Source organism: Typopeltis vanoorti, chromosome 1 (genome assembly GCF_054136105.1).
Source record: "Typopeltis vanoorti isolate ZY-2024b chromosome 1, IOZ_Tvanoo_1.0, whole genome shotgun sequence".
NCBI classification, from domain to species: Eukaryota; Metazoa; Arthropoda; class Arachnida; order Uropygi; family Thelyphonidae; genus Typopeltis; species Typopeltis vanoorti.
Genome location: NC_143549.1, coordinates 149,657,820 through 149,683,562, shown reverse-complemented (window position 1 = coordinate 149,683,562; position 25,743 = coordinate 149,657,820). Strand labels below are relative to the sequence as shown.

The 25,743-nt window shown below is 36.5% G+C and overlaps 1 protein-coding gene across 1 annotated transcript in view; it reads right to left on the bottom strand.

Moving 5' to 3' along the window:
• LOC150110533 (ADP-ribosylhydrolase ARH3-like) overlaps positions 1 to 25,743 on the bottom strand; it is a 168,497-nt gene that overhangs the window by 8,751 nt on the left and 134,003 nt on the right. Inside the window, exon 8 of the mRNA XM_090400485.1 lies at positions 10,066 to 10,268. Within this exon, the coding sequence (XP_090256611.1) occupies positions 10,066 to 10,268 (203 nt within the window). The remainder of the gene's footprint in view (positions 1 to 10,065; positions 10,269 to 25,743) is intronic.

Genomic DNA, 25,743 nt, shown 5'->3' with positions numbered 1-25,743 from the left:
ATTGTTTTGATAGTTTGGGTCTCACGCGATGAGTCTACTGACTCCATAGAGATACCCGTAATAATAATAATAATAATAATAAATATCTTGTCAGCTGAATGAACCTCCCACAATGTCTGCCGATTCCACAGAGGATGTAATATTAATAACATGCAGACAACAGTTTTTCGCTTCTATCTCTGTCTTTATACAGATATTTCAACTTTTTTTTTTTTTTAACTGGATGTTATGACACGAGCGCTTGGACCAGTACTGGTTTCTGTGTCATCGAACACCACAGTAGCAACGTCTGTTACCATCTCTTCTTGCACTGCATTCTGTCCTCTGCCAGGTCTAACTCCTAGTGATCCAGTTTCTTCAAACTTCTTAATCATAGCTCTCAGTGCTACAGCTGCCATAGGACCTGTACACAGGCTATGAAGCCTTCTAAATTCCCGAAGGGCTGCTACGGCATTGAACTGTTTAAGGTAAAACAACTTAATAAGTAAAGCATGCTGAGGCAAGGTACGACACATATTGAGCACAATTCGTCAGTCATTCGAATAACTGCCTGAACGTTCCCAATCCCTTTTTAAGTGGAATTGGTGGTGCTGCTGTCACATATGCACAGTAAAATTTGCATAATCCTTCTTACCTGCATTTACTGCAAATATTTGACTGCTTTCGACTCTGCCAGCGCCAAAATTTCCCCCGTTGGCGACTTTTGGTACTTTTTTTTTTTTTGCAGAAATCATCTCCCCATGCCTTCAAAAGTCTCAGTATAAAATTTGGTCTCATTCCGTTTATTGGTTTTAGCTACAGATGCCTCCAAAGAGGGAAAGTTATTTTATGGTCACACTGTATTATCTGGTGGGCAGCCTGTGGATACTGTTTTACTGTTGTCACCTCAAATGAAGGAAAGAAGTGGCTTCCTCATTCTATAAGTACAATGTAGAGCATGCCAAGCAAGCCACATCTGCACTTCATGCAAGAAGAAAAGGGGGGGGGGGAGGTAGAGAAACTGAAGATCCCACTCTAGAGACAAAATATGGCAAACAGCCACCTCATGCCTCCATCACACAGGGTGGCATTGTATCAATGAAAATCATCTACCACCAAGATTCATTACCTGAGAAGAGACACACACACAAAAATAATAATAATATAATAAAATAAAATATCATAGATTGGTCAGCATAGACTGTCGTCACTTTAAGAGAGGCAATTGAGAAATTGTGGTAATATAACAAAGATCTGTATTTAAGTTTTGCAGATCTGAAAGAGGCATATGACAAGGTGCCAACAGAAAAACTGTTTAAAATGTTACAATTGTATAGTGTAAATAGGTCATCATAATGAGTAATGCGTAGTCTATATCTGAGTTGTAAGTCAGTAGATAGAATCGAGGAAGTTAGGCAGAAGATAGTCTAATATAAAATCAGATGCAAGACAGGAGTGCAGAACCTCCGCTGTTATTTTTCATCTATTATTGATCATGTTACGAAGGAAATGACATCTCAAATTTATAACCAAATTTGAGATGTCAATCTCAAAGTCTTTTCTATATGCAGATGATAGTTAATACTCTTAAATAACTCTTGTATAAGTCTTCAGGATTCCTTAATTAAACTGAATAGCTGCAGTAAAAACTTGTATATAAAAAAACTGTGAAAATTGGCAAGAACAAGAAAAGCATTAATTGCACATATACATAAATATACAGCCCATACAGAGGAACACAGTCTCCTGTTCACATGCAGCCTCAACAGTTCACTTGCACAAACCACAATACTTGGTCTCCCTCTGGTCATAAACCAGCAGAGTGAGCGGCAGCAGGATTTAGCACTAGTTGATCACATAGCCATGGGATTTGTTACTATCATTACTTTCATGCACTATTTAGCAGCCAGTCTGCATAGCCATTTTACTGCTATAACCTCGAGAGGAGGAGACTCAAGGTCCTACAGTGTGATTAGCATGGGTTTCACTCACACTCCATGTTAGAAGGAAGGAAGAAATGGAAAGCACAACCCTTTCTCTGAAGACCAAACATGCCTGCTAGCCTCTTCAGGGTTTTAATAAGCCAAGTAGTAATATTTCAGCAAGTGATGAAAGACATCTACCACCTAGAAGTTTAAATGGCATTTTTCCCAACTAGAGAAAATATGCATTTGCAGCAGCAATGCTCACCAGATATGCCAGAGCTCCATTTGTGGAAATAGGCTGTACTGTGGTAAGTTGACTTGACGGTGAAAGATCTTATGTTGCATATCAACAGCCCTTAAGCTCTAGTATGATCGTCTTCCAATCCAATACAATGCAGATTCATTTCCTGTCCTAGGAATGTGTATTTATAAATATCTTTAGTTTGGATATGAACTTCATCACCCTGTGTGAAACCACTATCCCACTAATATAGCAGTCTTGAAGTGGTCCTGTAAAAAAAAGTTCTATATTTAGATCCCTAAAGCCAAATTATGAATTATGTGGGTTATGTAAAAAAAGAAATAATAAAATTTGTGCTGGCCTGGTTGGACGAGTGGTTAGCATATCCACTCTCCAGCCAAAAGGCTGCAGGTTTGAATCCTGCCATGGGCATGGTTGTTTGTGATTATCTGTGAAGGCACTAGTGGTAGTAGTCAGCAGTAGATGGCATTGGTGTAGATGATGAAGGTTGGTGGAGTAGTGGAGACGGAGAGTAGAAGAGCAGATGCCCTCCCTTGATGAGTCTTTGGACTCCCATGAGGTGTGATGTAATAATAATAATAATAATAATAATAATGAAATTAAATAAATAAGAAAATGAAAGTTAATTAAAATACAAACAAAAATACAAAAAAATTTTAACCCAATCCATGGTAATAACATACTACTATAAATTTAAAATCTTTTGTGTGGGGGTGGGGGAAGGAAAACTATGTTTAACCTGCATATTTTTCATTATCTCAAGCACATGCAAACACACATACAAAGAAACTCAACACATAAGCTACATTACAGTTCTTACAATTACTACAGCATTATCAATTAATATCTCAAAAGTGGTTATTCAATTATTGGAAAAATTAGTTAAAGTCGAACAGTGGGTGGATAGTAGTAGTGAGTAGCACAACTTTATAAAGGGTGGGTCCTGTCTTAATAATTTAGTCACATTTTATAATAGTGACCATAGAATTGTATAAAGGAAATAGCTACACCATGATAATTCTGGGACTTTGCAAAGGCATTTGCAAGCACAAAACATGGAAAACTATTGCAAAAGTTAGAACAAATGGAAGTGGATATGAAGCTAGGGACACTACTCTGATTAATATATCAATGAAGACAGGGAAAGATTTATTATTATTACCCCAAGACCTCATGGAGTCAAAGACTCATCTGGGAGGTCCTTTTATCACACACACACATCCCATCATACCGTGTTTTAAACACACTCAAACTCCTTGCAGACACCACACTCTCAGGCAAGGCATTCCAATCATTCACAACTCTGCACGAAAAAAACCTGCTTCTAACTCCCCTACTCACATCCTCTTCATACAGTTTCCAGGGATGACCTCTGGTTTCCCCTGATCTCCCACTATTCTCTGTAGAATTTCTCCATCATTGATCTTATAACAAACCTTTACCAACTTGTAGGTCTCTATCATATCTCCCCTCTTCCTCCTCTCCACCAGACTCTGCATATTACATCTTCTCAATCTTTCCTCATACTCAACATTCCAGAGGTCAGAAACTACATTAGTCAGTCGCCTCTGGACCCTTTCCAACATCCTTCATCTTTCTGAAAACCCACTGACCAAATCTGGGCACAATAGTCCATGTGTGGCCTAATCAAAGCCTTATACAACGGAACAAGAATCTCCCTACTTCTACACGTCAGTGTCCTCCGCATCATTCCCAGAAGCCTTTGTGTTGTCTTCACAATTTTGGCGATGTGTCCCCTAAATTTTAGATCCTTATCCACTATCACTCCCAGATCTCTTATTTCCTCTACTTCCAACAATATATTCTCACCAAGCATAAATTCTGCATCCCATCTTTGTTTTACAAATTTTAAAACCTTACATTTTACAACATTGAACTCACATCCCCATTCCTGTGCCCAATCACTCAATTTATTCAAGTCTTCTTGCAAGGCCACAACATCTTCACTACTCTTTATGGTTCGTCCCAACTTTGCATCATCTGCAAACAACTCAATATCTCCATCCAAATCTTCGCCATTATCATTAATATACAAGTTAAACAGTAATGGCCCTAAAACAGACCCCTGAGGCACTCCACTAGTGACTTTCCTTTTCCTGGATATCGCACAACCATACACAACTTGTTGATACCTATCAGATAGCCAGTCTCCAATCCAATGCACTAATCTAATATCCAACCCTATCTGCTCTAGTTTGACTGTCAACTTATCATGAGGTACTCTATCAAAAGCTTTGGCGAAATCCAAGTATATTACTGTGTATCCTTCTCCTCTGTCCAAGGAAGCAGTCACTTTATTGTAATAAGTAAATAGATTACTAAAACATGACCTCCCTTCAGCAAATCCATGCTGTCCATCAAAGATTATATACCATTGTTGTCAACCCAACTCTGGATCCTAGTTCTCACAAGCTTCTCCAACAACTTAACCACAACACCTGACACACAGATAGGCCTATAGTTTGATGCTTGAGTTCGATCACCTCCTTTATGAAGTGGCACAATTTTGCCTTCCTTCCACTCTTTAGGAACTTGACCAAGTGCAAGACTCGTATTAAAAAAATATGTCAAGGCAGGTGTCAACTCTCTGGCACATTCCATCAGAATACGCAGTGTTATATTATCAAGTCCCACAGCTTTATTAACATCTAGTTTACTCAACTCCCCATACACCTCTTGCTCACCTACAGTCAGTCTCTCTTCCCCATCATCAACTGCTCTCAATCTCTCCACGAAGTCACATTCACAAGATTGAAAGATCTTTATGAACTGCTCATTAAGTATCTCCACCACACATTCTGCAACAGATGTCTTTATACCATTTTCTCCAATCAATATCATCCTTCCATAATCATTCTTTCTTTTGCTGGCTACATATCGAAAGAACTCCCTAGGATTCTTTTTGGCTTCATTAGCTAACTGCTGTTCATACCTCTCTTTAGCTACTCTCACCAACCAAGTCACCCTCCTTGCCTCTTTGTAGACCTCATGAAATTGGTTATTTTCACTTCTCTTATGCTGCCTCCACAATGCCCTTTTTCTCTGGATCGCATGCTTAATCTCTTTATTCATCCATCTCACACTTACCTTATTTAACCTTCTCACCCTTGGAATACATTTAGACATTGCATCTACTAGATAGTTTTTGAAAATCTCCCAAGCTACATTGATCTCTTTTCTAGCTAACTCCTCATTCCATGCTCCACCCGCAGGCTGTCTCCTGAGCTCTTCATAATCACCCCCCCCCCCTTTGTAGTTACACATATACCCATATTCAGTTGTTTGCTGATAAAGCAAAAGTGGAGAGGGAAATACTTGATAAAGGTGATGTAGATATCCTAAAGGATGATTTAAATCAATGGACAGTCTGGACAAAGGATGATTGTCAATTTAATGTTTGCAAAATGTAAGATCATGGTCATGCACTTTAGGTTGAAAAGATTGCATACTGTTACTGTGTATTACATTGATGGTAATGCATTGCATGTGAGGTTAGGGACTTGAAGATCACGGTAAACAGAGAGTTGAAGTACAGAGGGCATACTGCAAAAGTTGGTAAAACAGCACCAGGCTAGAGGGAGCAGAAGTCCTCCCTGAATTTAGGTAAGAGTGTGGTTGGCAAGTATGCAAGGACTAAATTTTTCACCCGGAGAGTGGTGAATGAATGGAACTTACACTGAGTCAGTTGCAAGTGCTTTGTCTGTTACTGGTTTCATGGAGAGGTATAATAGATATCATGTTGATAGCTGGGGCTCCCAAAGTTCGTCTTAGGACTCAATAGAATCCGCATGCAGAAATAACAATAGCTCAAAAGATTACTTGGATGTACAGAGGATTTGAAAAACACACACTAAGAACTTATTTTCCTCTTTATACGGCTATGAATTGGTTGCATCTTGACTATGTGAACAGATTTCGTCACCTATTTAGGCAAAATGATGGTACAACATGACAGAATTTCACGCCACTTGGGGGTTCGCCCCCGTTAAACAACGCCCCCACTGCTGTCTCCAGAGAACCAGGGCTAACAGTGAAAAGTCAGCTACTGGAACAAATCTGAAAACAGACCCCCAACTCAACATCACCAGAGTTAAAGATCAGTACTATCAACATAAGAAGCCTGAATGGCAAAGAAATGGAGCTAGCTGAGGAATTAGATAAGTACCAGATTGACATAATAGGGGTGACTGAAACAAAAAAGACAAACACTGGTAAGATCTTTCTGAGCAATAAATACAAAATGTTATATTCAGGCAATGACAATCAAGGAAAAGATGGAGTAGCCATAGTATTCAACACTTAATAAGAGGCTAATATTCTTGAATGGCAGGCAGTGTCCAGTAGAGTGATGTGGGCAAATATTACAATGGGAAACTGGACAATGAGACTTATTTGTGCCTATGGTCCCACAGAAGGTTCTACTAAGGTAGAAGTGGAGAAATTTTTTGAGGCTTTAAAGAAAGCAACTGACACAATGAAAAAGGAAAAGTTGGTCCTTGTTGGGGATCTAAATAACAGAGTAGGAAATGATTATCAGACATAAAAATATTTTGGGAAAATTTGTAGAAAAGAGCAAAGCTAATAATAATGGAAAATACCTGTTGGATTTCTGCTCAGGACACGGACTGGTTATTACTAACACCATGTTCCAGCATAAAAATGTGCACAAATTCACATGGAGAGAAGAGGCAAGGAATAAGAAAAAGTCTCATTGACTATGTTATTGTTGATAGTGATGTTTTCTCCCTGGTGCAGGACACAAGAGTGTATAGAGGATTTGAAATTGGAAGTGATCACTATTTAGTCTTGAGCAGGTTAAAATTGAATTTCATATTAAAAAGAATAACATAAGAAAATTTTAAAGAGAATAAAGTTGAGCAGCTCTCAGATGTGAACTGTAGACTAAAATACACAAACATTATTCAAGAAAAAATGAAAGAGCTTGAGAACAGGAACCAAACCTTGGAGATTCAGTGGCAAGCATTGAAGAAAACCCTGATTGAATCAGCCATGTAGTGAGGTTGTCTGCAAGGATAGAAAAATCAGCACTCCATGATCACAGGAAGTTAAGGAGGCAGTGAAAGAAAACAAGAAAGCATATCAAATGTTCCTGGCAAATAAGTCAGCTTGTGCTCTTAGAGAATACAGAGACAAATGTAAGAAAGCTAAACACTGTGTAAAAATAGCTAAACAAAAGTCACGGGAGAAACTTTGGAAAGGACATAGAAAATAAATATCAAGAAGATGGCAAGATATTCTGAGGTTGTTGAAGAAGCTCAGAAATGGAGGAAAGAGTGCTATAAAAGGAATTAGAGATGATAAAGGTGACATGTAAGCTGAAGAAAAAGATATCCTTGAAGTATGGAGTAATTACTTTGAAAAATTGCTAAAAGAAACAGTCAGTGATAGCACAGTGGTAAAAAACACTCAACAGGCATACAATGCCGAAGTACAGAGGTATAAAAGTCTTACAGTGGCTGCACTGCATAGTTCAGAAAGCCTGGACAGAGGGATGAATTCCCAATGATTGAAGTACAGCTCTTATAGTACCCATATACAAAAAAGGGAAATAAAACTGAATGTAAGAATTACAGAGGTATTTCCCTACTAAGTGTTCCTGGTAACATTTTGGCTATTGTACTTGAGAAACGGTTGAAAAAAATTATGGAAGAAAAGCTTGGTGAAGAACAAGCTGGATTCAGGCCAAATAGAGGCTGTCAATCTTCACTTAACTTTACAACAAATAGTTGAGAAATCAAGAAATCATGGGAATATAACAAAGATCTGTATTTAAGTTTTGTAGATCTGGAAAAGGCATATGACAAGTTGCCAAGAGAGGTCATCATCATCATCATCATCAAATTCCTGCCATGTACCCTCAAGGGGTGTACAGGATATGACAGTACTACATGAAAAAATTACATCATTACTAACTTCCTATCTACAATTTTCCTCCAAATCAGTCTGTTACTTGTCAAGACTCCAACATTATCAGATCTTATATTTCTATCGTCTAAGGCACTTTGTACCATATCAATCCACCTATATCTTGGTCTTCCTCTGGGTCGTTTTCCTGCCAACCTGGCAGAGAACACTTGTTTTGCTAATCTTTCCTCTCCCATTCTATTTAAGTGACCATACCATCTGAGATTAGGTCTGCTAACGCATTCCTGGATGCTGACAATGTCAAGTTCTTTCCTAAGCCAAGAGAGGTGTGGATTTAAATGCCAATGTAAATCAGGAAGGAAGGATACATATACAGGGCTTAACAAATACACTTGTCCCCTGGTCTACGACATGTAGAATTTGCCAGATGGTGAGCAGCTACAGATCGGAGAAAATAGAATATTATTTAATAAAAAAAATAGCTTTATAAACAATTTTTTTTTTTTTTTTACTTAATAAGCATAAGAAGAAGAATAAGCATAATATAAAGGGTCTGTCCTAGTAACAAAAATTAATGTTTCTTTTTAACATTCTTCCTATTCTTATTATTTATTAATCTCTTGGAAAGGTTCTCACATAAAGTAAATGTTCTCCAAACAATGATACAGCACAACTTATCATTTTATTCACTGGCTAAATGGAACAAATTATTAAAAAATGGGTGGGAGTCTTCACCAAGTACAGTTTTTTTTTTGTTTGTTTTTGTGGTAGTAAGTAGGAGTTTGCATAATTTGTTGTCTTGTGTGTGTGTACACACACATATACATACACATTTGCATATATCCTTGAATGCTAGGTTTATTGGCCTTTCAAGGTCAAATAACTTATTGACTTCTTTAAAACGTAATTACCACTCTGATAGGGCATTGACAGTATATTATTCAGCTGTCAATCACATGCGGTTCTTGTCAGTTTGTATATTTTGATGAAAAACCTTGCCTCCTCCGTATGAGACAGGGCTAACTCATCTTCAACTGAAAAGCCCTGATAAAGGTTCTTCGTGTCCTAGATGGGATTTGAACCTGGATCTTTCCAAACAAAGGGCATCATCAAAACTTACTGAGCTACAGAGGCCGATGTGTGTGTGTGTGTGGAGGGGGAGTGGGTTTAATAACCAGAAACTGAGGTTGAATAATCTGATGGAAAAAAACCATGCATCACTATAATGAAATCACAAAAATGTGCTTTGCTCACAGAAATATAGAAAAGAGTTTGTATTTAGCTATGTAACATTTGCTTAAAATTGTAAATAAAACAATAGTTTCTAAAACAAAATAATAATAATAAAGATGGGTTATGTTAAAATATAAACGTGTACTACTCTTAAAAGTAATACTAAACACAATACCAAAGACAGAATGGTCCAGCTAAAAGAATTATGTGTAGCTGAAAACCATAAAGGAATCAAGCCCGACTTGAATTGTAAAACTGGAAGATCAGATAATAGACAACACAATATCACATAATGCATTCTACTTTCAGAAAAGTAGAATGCATTGTATGACATTGTATGTTTCGGATATTATTTTGCAAAAATTCCTCAAAGTGTCACTGCAGACCTTAAATTTAGAAACAATGCTCTAGACAACAATAATCAAATGTAATAAATATTGCTGATTTAGTATTATGCTTAATAAAGCAATTAGTTACTATCATAATGAGATTGTATTGGCAAGGCTCATAGCAATCCATATATCACAAGGAAGAGAATTAAGTCAACGAGTATTGGTCCTCTTGAACAACATCATGTAATATTTATAAGTAAACCATTTAGAAATAAGACAAGAGATAGCATTCAATTAACAAGGTGACTCTATATTCATAATTTCAGCCATTTAAGATGTTTTGCAGACTTTAACTAGAAATATATATATCTAAATCTTTAAAGTATGGCCATAAAACTTTATCACAATAATGAAGAGGATAACTTACTATTTGTCTGCAATTATTTTGTATAAACTATCAGCTAATTCTTGAGAAACTGTCAGGCCTTTGCATTTTTCCTGTAAAATAACTGGTATAGAAGAAGATCCATAGTAAGCCCCAGCTATACTGCATGCCATTGATGCTATTGTGTCAGTATCACCACCAACAGATATTGAAAAAAACAGTGTCCTAACAAAAGGATTATCAGTCTAAATAAAAGAAAAGAATACTTAATTAAGACAGACAGATAAAAACTTAATTTGTATAATTTCAGCTTACTGTAATGTAAGCAATAAATAAAATATTGTGTGTGTCTTAAAATTAGTAAAACCAATGAAATAATAAGAAAAAAAAATGGAATTTATTGTTCACCTGTTATCAAAAGGTGATGCTGGTATAATAACCTGATGTACAGAATGTACATAATATGAGAAAAGAAAAAATGTAAAGATGAGAGGGAGGCCACGAAAACTTCAACTCATATATGAAATAATGCTACTGATAGCCATTAAAAGTATCACTCAGTGATACTTTTAATGGCTTATTACAACACAAGTAAAAAAATGAAATAATCTAATATTTTGCTTATAGTAACTGAAGCCTTTTCAAGGAAAATGAGAAGAATGACAAACAAAGCAAAATTGAATATTATAAAATTTCAAGCACATATCAGACTTTTTGTTGTGTTGTGATAAGCCATTAAAAAGGGTTATAGTAATATGCATAACCAATAAGTAAATAAGTACACATACCAAAAAACACAGTTATGCGTTTTTCAGTATATCACAAGTAGATGGCGTACAGGTTGACTTACAAAAGTGATATAAGTGATTCTGATACATAACAGATAAAGACTTTCCACAAATAAGTAGAAAGAGTAGCAGCTCATAATAATTTAAACTGGAAGGACTACAATAACATTCATGCACAATAACCTCAAAACAAATGATAATTTATATCTTCACTACATTTATAGCTTGCAGTCTACAACACATGTAGATCAAATTAATCTTCACCATGTGTCATGTAAATTGTGATGTGAACCTCCACATTACCAAAAATATATTTCTTTTAACATGTAAATGTTTCTTGATATAAAACAACAAAATGACAAGGTAACTACAGTAATAAACTTGAATGAAAGTACAGATATTTCGTACCAAAAATAACAGTTTATCATCAGCATGTAAAAATAACAAACAAATCAAAGAACATGAATACAAGGTACATATAACAATCAGTTTACCAATTAAAAACAATTGCCATATACTCAAAATTAATACTAATAAATAATATTAAAACTATTTTTGATGTTTACATAAAATGAGAATCTCCCAAACTTTTGAGAGAGAGAGAAAGAAAGAGACAATTGTTCTGATTCAGGTTAGGCTGATGTAAAAGGGCTTTAAAACTGCTTCTACTGATAAGACAAACTTCATCCCACCTGATACTGTGTTTAGTGTCAATACTATGCTGTGCCAGACCAGACTTTTAAGGTTTCACATATTCAATGAAGTACTGATTAGTACCAACACAATTAGTTCTTTCACCTTAGTTCTTTCTACATCTGGATAGCATCACTAATATGATTAATTTTATTGCCAAGAAAACAGGATTTTGTTATACTTTCATTCAGTGTTCCTCTGATCACAGAATCTCTATACAAAATTTTCTCTTTACATTTTCTCTTGTTTATTCAGTTAATCTCAATACTTACTACCTTAGGCCTCCAACTTCTTTCTCTTCTCAGCCCTGCTGATCTCTTGACATTTCTGCAATTTTATGTTACTGTTCAGGCTACAGATGTTGATGAAGTGGATAAGGAAATCCTTTTGTTGTAAAACTTAATGTTTGTAGACAATTGAATTTTTGTTTCTTTTTTTTTTTTTGTGGGGGGGGGGGATTTTTTGTATTTTATGTTTTTTTCGAAAATGTTTTTTGTGGGAGAGTTTTTATGAGCCAGAGCAAAACCATGTTTCACTGTGTCCTGTATACTAGCTAGCAGCTGCCATGTTGAACAACTTTACTGCTGTACTCTTTAATGGGAAGGTCTGAGCTGACTAGAATGTGAGAAGAGAGGAAGGGGTAGAAATTACAGACCTTACTCTGGCAGCTTACTCCAGGTCTGGTGCAAAGGCTTACTATGCAAACTCTCATCATTTGGTCTATCTCAGAACTTCTGCAATTGGACTGCCAGCTTTCTGTCTGGATGCATGCTACATGTGATGATGGATGGTTGCTTATCCTCTCATTATTCAATTAATGCCAGAGTTCTCACATCAATCTTCTTCCTTTTATATATCAACATGACCTACTTCAGTTAACCTCCAAACCCAATACACAGTTTTGCAGATGACAACACTTGCACTCCTTCCTTTCATTTGATAAACCTTATTCTACATAACTCACCTCAACCGCCACTGCCCTAATTCTAATCTCCAAGCCATCCTCCAATGGGGGTTCAGATAACCTCATAAATTTCAATGCTAGTAAAACCCAGTTCTTTTTTATTTCTCACAAAAAGGAACCATTTTCTCTTGGTCTTATTTTTGACAACACTCAAATTTCCAGACAGGATGAGATTTCTCTTGGAATCCTGACATTAAGCCTCTCCTGGCAACACATTGCAACCATTGCATCCTCAGCTTCTAATAAAATTGAATTTCTCTTTTGCTCAAGACATTACTACACCTCTGAACAGCTATTAACCTTATACAAATCACAAATCCACCCAGCTATTGAATACTGCTCACACATTTGGAGTGGGGAAGGGGTCCCTCAGAGCTCCCTCAAAATGCTTGCCTCAATACAGAGAGCAATCAGATTGATTAATAACCCATCTCTTACAAACTCACTCCTCCCACTTTCACACAGATTGTTTGCTTTTTGCATTATGCGTATTCTATAAATATTTCCATGGCAAGGTTCATCTGAAATAACATCAGTAATTCCCCCACTCCGTACTATGTCAGTTGGAACACATGCAGCTACTGCCCAACATTCCTACACAGTACACCTTGAAATCCACAGAACAAGTTTCTTTTCCTCCTCCTTCATCCCTGCTACTAATGTATCGTGGAACAGTCTTCCCCCTGATGTGTTTCCTAAAGAATGCAGTACACGGGCTTTTAAATCAAATGTAAAACAAGTTTCTCCTTTCTCAACCCATTACCCAAACATGGTACTAACATACTATATGTTGATTAACCAATCTCTTGTGTATGGGCTCTACAAAAAATAAAAAGCTGCAAGCCATATATATATATATATATTTTTTTTTTTTTTCCTGCCTTGAATAAAGCATAGCACTGAGTGGGGAAATTACTGAAGCTATTTCACATGAATATGTAATATACATCTGTTATATTGTCTGTAGACTGGCCCCTCCCCTTTTTTCTTTTCTTCTTGCTCCTTTCCCCCAATTCTATTAGAGTATTTGAGGGCTTGGGGTGAATCTTTCCTATTTCACCTTATGTGGAAAGGGCCTCTGCAACTCTACCACTTTCTTCTTGCAGTGAATTCACTCCAAAATGCTAATATGATTGTCCCTTATAACACATCTCATGCTGCATTGGCTGTCTAGCAGAATAATCAGAGCCACGTTCAGGGCTTAGGCAGAGAGTCTGGTTCGAGAAGTATATGACAGTATCTATCAAAAGTCAGTGATACTGTGAATGAGCAACATTGAAGGTATAAGATTAATCTCAGAAGGGAATTTTACATAGGCACATGAAATGTTCGGGGTCTACAGATGGGTACTCTTGAGATTGTCTATATAGAGATGGATAGGTATAAAATTAACATCCTGGGAATTACAGAGACCAGATGGAATGGAGAAGGTCACTTCAAAAGGCAGGATAGTAAGCTAGTTATTTACTCAGGTGGTGACTCAAAACATCATGGGGTAGCTGATACTGAAGAAACTCAGGCAAGAAGCCTTCTTGGTTATAACCCCCATTAATGATAGGATACTGTCCATTAGACTTAAGGCTCAGCTTACCAATGTATCAATTGTGGTAGTTTATGCACCTCACATGGATAGGCATGAAGAAGAGAATGAGGAATTCTATGAAAACTTACAAACTGTTTTAGACTGCCTGCCAAGGAGAGACCTAATGTACATCTTAGGGGAATTAAATGCAAAAGTGGGAAAGAGTATGAGAGTCAGGAAGGAGTGTGGCATGTTTGGTCTGGGTGAACGTAATACCCATGGGTGAAAGACTGTTGAAATTTTCCATGCTAACAGATTAGTTATTACCATTACCTGCTTCCAGAAACATCCACGATGGACTATACTTGGACATCTAACATTGATAGGTCAAGGCACTAGATTGATTACATCCTGGCTCTCCAGCAGTGGAAGACAAGCATCTCTGATATGCATACTTGTCCTGGAGCAGATTGTGGTACAGACCATCAGCTAGTAAGAACCAAAGTAACACTAAGACTCTGAAAACTTCCAGGTCGGGCACATCCCACAAGATTGGATGTTAGAGTAATTCCTAGTGGATTCACAGAAGAAACAGCAACTCGGTTGGATGACTTTTTGGAGACCAATGAGGAGAACTCACCAGAAATGATTTGGGAAGGAGTCAAGGTGATTATACAGGATACAGGGAAGAAGTATCTCGGCTCAATAAGAAGACCAAGAGATCCATGGATATCAGATTCAACATGGGGACCAATCAAAAGAAGGCAGTTGGAAAAACAGACACACAGGGACTGAAGAATACAAGAGATTACATAGAGGAGTCAGAAGAGTCATCAAGCAGGACAAGGAAAAGTTCTATACTAATAAATGTGAAGAAATAGAGTTCCAGATGAGGAGGCACAATTATAAAAGGACATTTTATTTAGTTCATGACTTAAAGCACAAGTTTAAGCCTAAATTGAATGTCATCAAAGACAGGAATGGAGCCTTATTAACAGAAGAGTTGGAAATCAAAAACAGATGGAAAGAATACCGTGAGGAATTATACAGCAGAGTGGATAAAGAAAATGTGGAGCCCCTCTCACCAAGAAAATTTTGATTTGGAACCTCCTCCACTTCGGCATGAAGTTGAAAGAGCAGTTAAACAGCTTAACAGCATTAAGGTCCCAGGTGCAGATGAAATCCCAGCAGAGTTAATTAAGGCCACAGGGGGACAGAGGGATAAGTGTGTTTCATAGATTGATTATAAAGATATGGGAGACAGGATCATGGCCTAGAGACTGGAAGAAGTCAGTTTTAAGAAAGGTGATATGAAAAAGTGCAAGAATTAGAGAACTATTAGCTTATTATCTCATGCAAGCAAAATTTTATTGAAGATCATGCTAAATAGGATTGAGGCCAAAGTGGAGACAGATATGCCCAAAGAACAAGCAGGTTTTAGGAAAGATAAGGGCACTAGAGATCAGATCCTTTGTCTTAGAGAGATCATAGAAAAATAGAAAGAATTCGGACTCCCTCTGGTAATGTGTTTCTTAGACTACTCCAAAGCTTTTGACTGTGTTGAGCATGTGAAACTGTGGGAAGTAATGAAAAGAATGGGTTTTCCTCTACACACTATCAGGGTGATAGCCAACTTGTATAAGGAGCAAGAACAGGTGTTGGACTGACTGACTGGCTTCAAGTTGGAAAAGGAGTTAGGTAGGGATGTTTACTTTTTCCTTACTTGTTTAATATATATGCAGAGGACATGATGTGTGAAGTATTTGATGAGCTCAGGACAGGAATTAGAATAGGAGGTAGATTAATCAGTAATCTGAGGTATGCTGATCATAAAGTACTCCATTGTAATGACATGGAAGAACTAGAACTAATTCATGACAAGATCAGTAATAATAGAGGATTTCAACTCAATCCTAACAAGACAGAGATTATGGTTCTCAAAGGAAATACAAACATGGAAGCTCTTGAAAAATAAGTGTACCTTAATGGAGAAAGAATTGAGGAAGTCAACAAGTTTGAGTAGCTGGGATCCATTATTAATGTGAAGAATTGCTGTTTAGAAGACATCAGAAAAAAGTTAGGAATGGCAAAAACAACAGTCAGAGACCTGTCTAAAATCTGGAAGGATGGATCTATCTCCTTGGGAACACAGTTGAGGATTTTAGATGCTGTTGTTTTTCTAACAGTGACTTATGGATGTGAGACTTGGAACCTAAAGAAGTCAGAAAAGAAATGGATATCTGCTTTTGAGATGTGGTGTTACAGAAGGCTGTTGAGGATATCATATACTGAAAGGTGTACAAATGAATGGGTGTTAGAAAAGATCAATACAACTTTAAGGCTCCTTAAGGATACTGACAAAAGAAAGTTAAAATATTTTGAACCCATAGCAAGGATAAAAGGGGGACTTCTCAGAACAGTAAAGGGTAAAGTTCCTGGAAAAAGAGGCAGGGATAGAACCAAAGAGATGGCTGGATGGATGGTGCATGTGGTGTGACTGATCTTCAGAGTTGAGGCCACCAGAAAAGCAAACAACAGGACTACATGGTGAGGCCTGGTGTGGCACATCACCGAGCATCGGAGTGACCATATGGCACCTGTAGATGCCCAGTGAACACATATATATATATATATAGAGAGAGAGAGAGAGAGAGAGAATAAAGCAAGTGGTGATATTTCACTATGTAATGAAAGTCATCTACTACCTGGAGGTCTAGTTGACATTTCCACTTTGGAAGGATACTTTTTCAGCTGCAGTAGTCACTGTTGGACTTGACTGCAAGAGTATATATTATGCATCAACAGTCCTTTAATAGTCCGACAGCATGAACAGTACATTTTGTACACCTCTTTTTTTCTTTTCTTTTTTTTTAAATGAGTGCATAAGTTTTGGCAATCTGAATATGTATATGATTTTATGTAGGGCTTAAAGTGCCTGCAATATTATTGGTTGTTGCTAATTAGAATTCTCGCAAAAATTTGTCACTGTTCATTTTCTTTGAAACAGACCATTTTCCTTCAAGAAAAATTTGCACAAAAGAACAAGAAAAAATGTCAAAATAATATACTACAATAACTTTGGGATTTATGAAGTCATCATAATCATCAAATTCCTGACATGTACCCTCAAGGGATGTACAGGATATGATAGTACTACATGAAAAATTTACATCATTACAAACTTCCTATCTACAATTTTCCTCCAAATCAGTCTCACTTGTCAAGACTCCAATATTATCATTATCAGATCTTATATTTCTATCATCTAAGGCACATTGCACCGTATCAATCCACCTATATCTTGGTCTTCCTCTGGGTCGTTTTCCTGCCAACCTGGCAGAGAACACTTGTTTGGCTAATCTTTCCTCGTCCATTCTGTTTAAGTGACCATACCACCTGAGATTAGCTCTGCTAACACATTCCTGGATGATGACAATGTCAAGTTCTTTCCTAATATCCTCGTTTTTAATATGATATTGCCATTGATGCCATCTGTTCACACCTCTAATCTTTCTCACATTATCTCATATCTGTGGTCTCTAATCTTTGGTCAAGTGTTTCACTTCTGACCCAGCTCTCAGATTCATAAGTTAAAACTGGTTTGAACACTGTCTTGTATACAGCTAATTTAGTGTTCCGACTAATTTCTCTCTTATTCCATATGAATTTATTCAATTGACATCCTATCATACCAGCTTTGTTGATTCTGTTGTCTACTTCCATATTTAATTTTCCATCTTCACTAAAAATCGTGGCTAAGTAGCTGAAATGTTTTACTTGTTCCACAGGTTCCCTGTTCACAACACAGTTGACATTTTCAACAATTCTGCCTATTTTCATTGTCTTTATCTTTTTATTGCTGACATTCATACTAAATCTATTACAACAGTTATTCAATTTAGTCAGGGAATCTTGCAGACTTGTAGCGAATTTATTTAGAAGTATAACATCGTCTGCATAAAGCAAAGAGCTGACATTAACATATCCAATTTTGATATCATGTTTAATACCACTTTCCTTCATAATGTGATCCACATAGATAATGAATAACAGAAGGGATAATGTACATCCTTGCCTCACACTAGATTTAACATTAAGCTATCTTCCTGTACTTCCTTCAATTCTAACTGCTGACTTACAACTCAAATAAAGACTAAGTATTGCTTGATATAATGCCTCATTGACACCATATAACTGTAGCGTATTGAATAGCTTCTCTCTTGGCACCTTGTCATATGCCTTTTCCAGATCAACAAAACTTAAATACAGATCTTTGTTATATTCCCATGATTTCTCAACTATTTGTCATAAAGTGAAGATTTGATCCTGACAGCCTCTATCTTCCTGTACTTCCTTCAATTCTAACTGCTGACTTACAACTCAAATAAAGACTAAGTATTGCTTGATATAATGCCTCATTGACACCATATAACTGTAGCGTATTGAATAGCTTCTCTCTTGGCACCTTGTCATATGCCTTTTCCAGATCAACAAAACTTAAATACAGATCTTTGTTATATTCCCATGATTTCTCAACTATTTGTCATAAAGTGAAGATTTGATCCTGACAGCCTCTATTTGGACTGAATCCAGCTTGTTCTTCACCAAGCTTTTCTTCCACAATTCTTCTCAACCGTTTCTCAAGTATACTTGCATAGATCTTGCCAGGAACACTCAGTAGGGAAATACCTCTGTAATTCTCACATTCAGTTTTATTTCCCTTTTTATATATGCGTACTATTAGAGCTCTACTCCAATCATCAGGAATTCGTCCCTCTGTCCAGGCTTTCTGAACTATGCAGTACAGCCACTGTAAGACTTTTATACCACCAAACTGGAACATTTCTGGTTGAATATCATCTACTCCTGCTGCCTTTCCACATTTAAAGTCTTTGATGGCTTTTTCTACTTCAAGTATGGTTATGTATTCCTGACTGTATGCCTGTTGAGTGTTTTTTACCACTGTGCTATCACTGCTTGTTTCATTTAGCAATTTTTCAAAGTAATTACTCCATACTTCAAGGATATCTTTTTCTCCCATTTTCATGTCACCTTTATGAATTTATTATACCTTAATCATTTATCATTAATCCTATATTTGGATTTATGAAGTATAACAAATATCTATTTGGATCAATTTCGTTTTAATCTCATTATTTATAATGGTAAAATTATGCAGACTAATATCAATAATTCTGTCCTTGATGGATGGAATATATGAAAAATGGAATTTAGTTTTGCTTTTTGTTTTGTTTTCTTTCTTTTCTTTTTTTTTAATGCAAATGTCACTTATGAAAGGCCGTGAGTTTATAATCAGGAAACCTTATTCTAGAGACCACAACAGAATTTTCATCAAAGCCATTTCAGGTCTCTGTTAGCAAAGTGTCAGGCTCACATGAGGTGTTGAAATTTGTCTACTAACCTAAAATACTAAAACATCCATGTGAATGGTAGATTTAGGCTGTAGGCTAAAATCCACAAATCAGATATCACTTGTCAAAGGCTATTCTGGAATTCCTGCTTTTTAATCTATCCTGGCTCAAGATTTCATGACATCATTTTATAGCCTTCATTTCCTTCCCTTTTTGAATAGTTACTGCTAAAAGTTAAATTTGCAATCTAATTATTCAAATTGTGAAAGTCTTCCTAAGAGACCATAATGCCCATAACACAAACTGGTTCCCTCTTTTCTAACTTCACAGATCAAACTGGAAGGGATGCTGAGTCATTTGCCATCGGTCATGATCTATTAAAAATTGTTAACCTACCAACTTAGAATACCAGATAATCCTTGTCATTCTTCCAATACTCTGGACCTTTTCTTAACCAGTTCTCCCTCCAAATATACTGTGGGTGTCTACTCTCCTCTTGGCAACTCTAACAAAATTCTTATCCAAGCTTCCTTTTCTACAGATCATTGTCCTTCTGGTCAATCACAGCCTGGTACAGCACTACAACAGTACCAACTGGGATAACCACCAGAATTTTTATGCCTCTTTTCCATGGTTGTATTACTGTTTTTGCTCTACTGATCTAAGCATCTGCACTGAACTAATCACCAATATAATTCTCACTATAATGAGGATTCATTCCCCACTCTACTGCAAACCTCAACCCTTAACCAAGCCTTGGTTCTCTAAAAAACATGCCTCTGTAGTCCATGATAAAAATGCAACATGTGTTCAATGGCTTAAATCAAAAACTAGAGTTTCTCATTGAGCTTAAAATACAGCCTAAAACAGGAGTAAAAGCTATCAACAATTCCAACACTTTATACAAATAAAATTGTTAACAAATAAAATTAATTGTCTGGAGAGAAGCAATAAGCTTCTCTCCAGCTCAACTGACAGTCAAAACTACTATTAAGCATAATTTTGTCCATCCTTGTCTTCACCTCTCTCACATCTTGGTGGGTAATCTCATTCAAGGATAAGGCAGACTTCTTGGCATCAGTAGGGTTACCATATTCTAAAATGCCAAAATGCTGACACCCCATCGCCTGACCAACTCGTTCCAGACACAAACATCTAACACAAAAATAAATACATGTTTGAAATTTTTACCTTTATAAACTTTTCATTAATTAGATGTGATGAGTATGCTTATTAGAACACACAAAAATATGAGATTTCAAGTGTCATCATAAGTCTTATGAAAGAAGGGTAGGCCTACATGAAAAAGAATTAAACTTATCACACCACATACATTACTTTGCAGTCCATGCATATTTTTCACTAGGCCTGATTTTCTTTAGCAGTTCTTTGTTTCGACACAAATAGTCCAACATATTTATACGTGTAAAATGTCTGTAATTAAATTTAACTATAGCAAGTCCTTTCACAGATTCTATGGTAAGTCTATTTCTTTCCTTGGTCCACTGAGCTTGTATTAATGAAAAGAGCCTTTCAACACTGGCATTGTGACTTGGAATTGCAAACACAAACTGAGCCATCTTTACAATTTCATTGTACCGTTCTTCACTCTTGCAGAATTCAATTTAGTCACACCATTTTTTCTGACTGACACTTCTTTTCCATGATATGAAGCAACAAATCTCTTCAAGTTGGAAAATTGGTCCAAACATTTGCTGTCATCAACTTGCACACATCACTCCATCAAGAAGTGCATACATTCTTCTACACTTTTCCAAGAGAGTTCTTTAAGACCTAGCCATTTAAAACAGGAAAATTCATTAAACTGTTGCATCCATATGTTCAAATAGTCTAAACACTCTACATAGAATGTTTTCACATTACACAAAACTTTTTTACCGCAGATTTGAAGCTATCACTTTCCATTTTCTTCGACATGTCCTTCTTTCAATGGTACGAAATGTTCATTTTTCCTTTCCTAAAGAAGATCATGTAATAAAGATAGTATTTCCATTACATCAATAAGGGAATTGTCTTCTTTCTCTAGCCTGCTAATATGTGAATGGAACAAATCAATTAGAGACTGCAAATGCCATTGTTAGATTTCACTGAAAGGGTCTTCAAAAAAAGTTCTTTATTACAGCTGGTGGTATATTTTGAGATAAAAAGAATGATTTAAGAGCTGGATACATTTGAATTAGTCTTTGGACAGCAGGTTACAAGGATAGCCATCGTGTTTTACTATGATTAAAAAGTTGCTGGTATTCTATATACACAAACTCACAGAACTCCTTGAGAGACTCCACACGGACAGTATATATTGGAAAGTAAGTATATATTTTAACTCTTAATGTTTGTAGGTCAATGTCAAGCAGGTCTGTACCATATTGGATGCAATTATTAAGGATGTGTGCAGAACATCCCACTCCGACCAACGATTGGTTAACCATCCTCTTCAAGTTGGCAAATACATTATTTCCTTGACATCTTTCAAGACTCCCAAACATGGTATTGACAGATTACCATGTTTGGTGGTAATCTGTCACCCCCAAAAGCAACACATTTATTTTGAAGTCCCAAATTGTTTAGTGTTTCACTGACATAAGTTGAAATCGTTTCTGCAGTTTCATTTGGTTTGCTCTCAACATTAATTACTTTAATCTGTAAACCTCCATTCTTGTAGTCAAAAGTTGAATAAGGATAGGAAATACTTTCACATTACCATAGTTACTAGCATCTATTGAAACACCTATAAAGGGAATATCTGCCATGGATTCGATTATAGTTTCTATCGAATGGGGAGCAAGAACAGAATTTACAATGGCTTGTGTTTTTGTGTGACTACTCGACACTTTAGCTGCAATTTTTGAATCACTGAAAATTTGTTTCAACAATCCAGGAGTACAGACCATGGAATTGTAACTGTTGTGATGAACAGCAGTATGATATGCAAGGACCCCCTTCAGCAGCACTTACACTGTCTTTCAATTCTGAATTTGGCTTGATAAAATAATCACTTAATTTTCCTGTTGAACTTAAATTTAGAATTTAAAGTGTGTCCCTTAACACACTTTAAATGCTTTTGTTTTTGCATGTAGTTCCAAGTCTCTTATCCCATGCTGTGTGACCGAAACGTATGTACCAGGACTGCATACAATACATTCAGCCTTCCATGGCTCACGTCCAGGGCGAAAACATGGAAATTTTTCCCTATGATTATCATTGAAGGAGCACTTTCTTTTAGCTTTCAGATAATCTGAAATAAATATAAGTAAAAAAAAAAAAAAAAAATCAGCTAACGCCTTCATATTCCCATATATACAAGGAGTAGGCGATTCTACTCATCTGAAATATAAGTAAGATGATATAAAACTATATCGTAATGTTTAGGTAGGCCTACATAATGGCTATGTCATAACCTAAAACGTGGTACATATTTTAATTCTAATATAATTTGATAATTTAATATCTTACTTACTTGGTAAAGTCATTAATACTAATTAAGAATGAACAAAACTAATGCGTTTTGATTTCCACTTCAAACACCACCACTATCATAGCACTAAGCACGCAGTAACGCCATTAACGTGAGGCCAGCGCCTGCGAGAAAGAGAGAAAAGTTGAAAAAAAAAAAAGTGCAGATATCTAAAAGCACAATTCAATTCGATTATTGATTCAATTGTTCTATAATATAAACAACCTCCTGTATTCTTGTTTCAGCAATGTTACCAACACAGGAGAAACGTCTGGGGGGGAAAAAATCTAAAATGCTCCCACAGAAATGCGGACAAAACGGGGGGTTTCCAAAAATGTATGTGGACAGATATTTTCGTTATCAAAATGCAGACGTATGGTAACCCTAGGCATCAGTCTTTTCTTCCAACTTTTGTGTAGCCAGTCAAGACTGGCAACACACCTAATACTGCAAAACTGCCCATGCTATCCACCTCTGATCTTTTGCCAAAAGGACATCAGAAAAATCCTGATTAATGTTGATACTAAAAAGTCTCCTGGTCCAGATAGTATTCCTTCAGATATGCTCAAAACTACTGCTCCAGAATTAACACCAATCTTGTATCATCTATATAAGCTATCATACACATTTGGTATCTATTCAAAAGCATGAAAGCAAGGCAGCCATCAAACTATCGTTCCATTGCTCTCGCTGCAGTACTCTCAAAAAGTGATAGAGAAGGTTAACAACAATCAACTTCTTCACTACCCAAAGACCCATCAATTACTAATATGAATTCTGCCATTCTCATTCTACAGCAAACATCTCACTAATCTTACTGACCTTTGGACAGAGACTACGAACAATTTGGAGAAACCCATGTGGTCACTCTTGATATTTCAAAAGCATTTGATCATAGCACAGGCCTTCTGAATAGGCTACCATCTATGATCTTTCTCCAACTTTCTGTAATTGGATTGCCAGCTTCCTCTCTGGTCATTCATTGTGCCTTCGTAGTGCAATTGGAAGAACGACGGTACGGTGCGCCCTTCGATTAGAATAGGGCGAAGTTCAATTCTCGTCATGATGGAGGAATCTTTATAAGGACTTTTTAATTGAAGGTGAGTTAGCCGATCTCATACGGAGGTAGCATGTTTCTTTCTCCCGGAAACTTGGCTTTTTCATCCTGCATACAGACAAATCAGCCCTTCAGAACACGCGCAATTTACAGACAAAAAAATACTAGTTGGGTGGTTTTTGTAGGCAGTAGATGGCATTGATGTAGATGATTGATAATGGAGTCAGGGAGTTGTACAGTAAGTGTCCTCCCACGATAAGTCTTCAGACTCCTTGGAGGTGTCACGAATAATAATAATTGCAGTGAAGGTGTATTTTTTATTTTTTTAAATTTTTTTTTAAAATTGATACTAGAGTATCCCAAGGTTCCATACAATCATTCACATTCCCGATCCCAGTCCACATATGGTATTTATTTGCTTTCGGGCACCACTGTATCTAGAGTTTTTTTTTTAATTTTTATTTATTTAATGTGACTCCTTCCAACAAAAGGTTAGAAACCTATTGTATGTTAATACCACAGAAGGGCTAACATTTATTTCTGTACATTTTTAAAAATTTTTTTTTTTTGTATTAATTTTTTACCTAGTCAGGAAACCCTGCTCTAGAGACCAACATGGGAACTTTTTTCAAACCATTTCAGGTCCTCAAAAAGCAGGACAGTTGTCTCGCATTAGGCGATAAAATTTATCTACTATCTAAAGACAATCATACACATACATCCATGTGTATTGTGAGATTTGTACATGCAGCCTCTTGGTCGGAGAGTGGATACACGCAGGAATGTGCCAAGGGCATTTACTGCCAGGGTACAAATTTTTATCGGCCACCCCTTAAATTATATTAGGTAAATTTTACGATGTAGGATATACAAGAAATGAATATTATTACTATTAATGATTATACTGCATCGTATAATCCAAATTAGATATTAGCTACATAAAATAAATATTTGATATTTGTTGCTTGCCACCCTATCAATGTTGCTGCCCGGGTGCAGTGCACCCTTTGCACCCTCAGGTTGGCATGGCCCTGGATACACCAACAACTCAGTCAACCAGGCCAGCTTGGTTATGGAGTATTAAAAAAATATGTTATTTAATTTTTTTTTCCCACAGGTGAAAAAAAAAAATCTGATTCATCATCATCATCAAATTCCTGACATGTACACTCAAGGGGTGTACAGGATATGATAGTACTACATGAAAAATTTACATCATTACGAACTTCCTATCTACAATTTTCCTCCAAATCAGTCTCACTTGTCAAGACTCCAATATTATCATTATCAGATCACATATTTCTATCGTCTAAGGCACACTGTACCATATCAATCCACCTATATCTTGGTCTTCCTCTGGGTCGTTTTCCTGCCAACCTGGCAAAGAACACTTGTTTGGCTAATCTTTCCTCGCTCATTAGCTCTGCTAATGCATTCCTGGATGCCAACAATGTCAAGTTCTTTCCTAATATCCTCGTTTTTAATATGATATTGCCATTGATGCCATCTGTTCACACCTCTAATCTTTCTCAGGACTCTCATATCTGTGGTCTCTAGTCTTTGGTCAAGTTTTTACTTTGGACCCAGCTCTCAGATCCATAAGTTAAAACTGGTTTGAACACTGTCTTGTATACAGCTAATTTAGTGTTCCGACTAATTTCTTTCTTATTCCATATGAATTTATTCAATTGACTTCCTACCAAACCAGCTTTGTTGATTCTGTTGTCTACTTCCATATTTAATTTTCCATCTTCACTAAAAATCGTGGCTAAGTAGCTGAAATGTTTTACTTGTTCCACAGGTTCCCCATTCACAACACAGTTGACATTTCCAACAATTCTGCCTATTT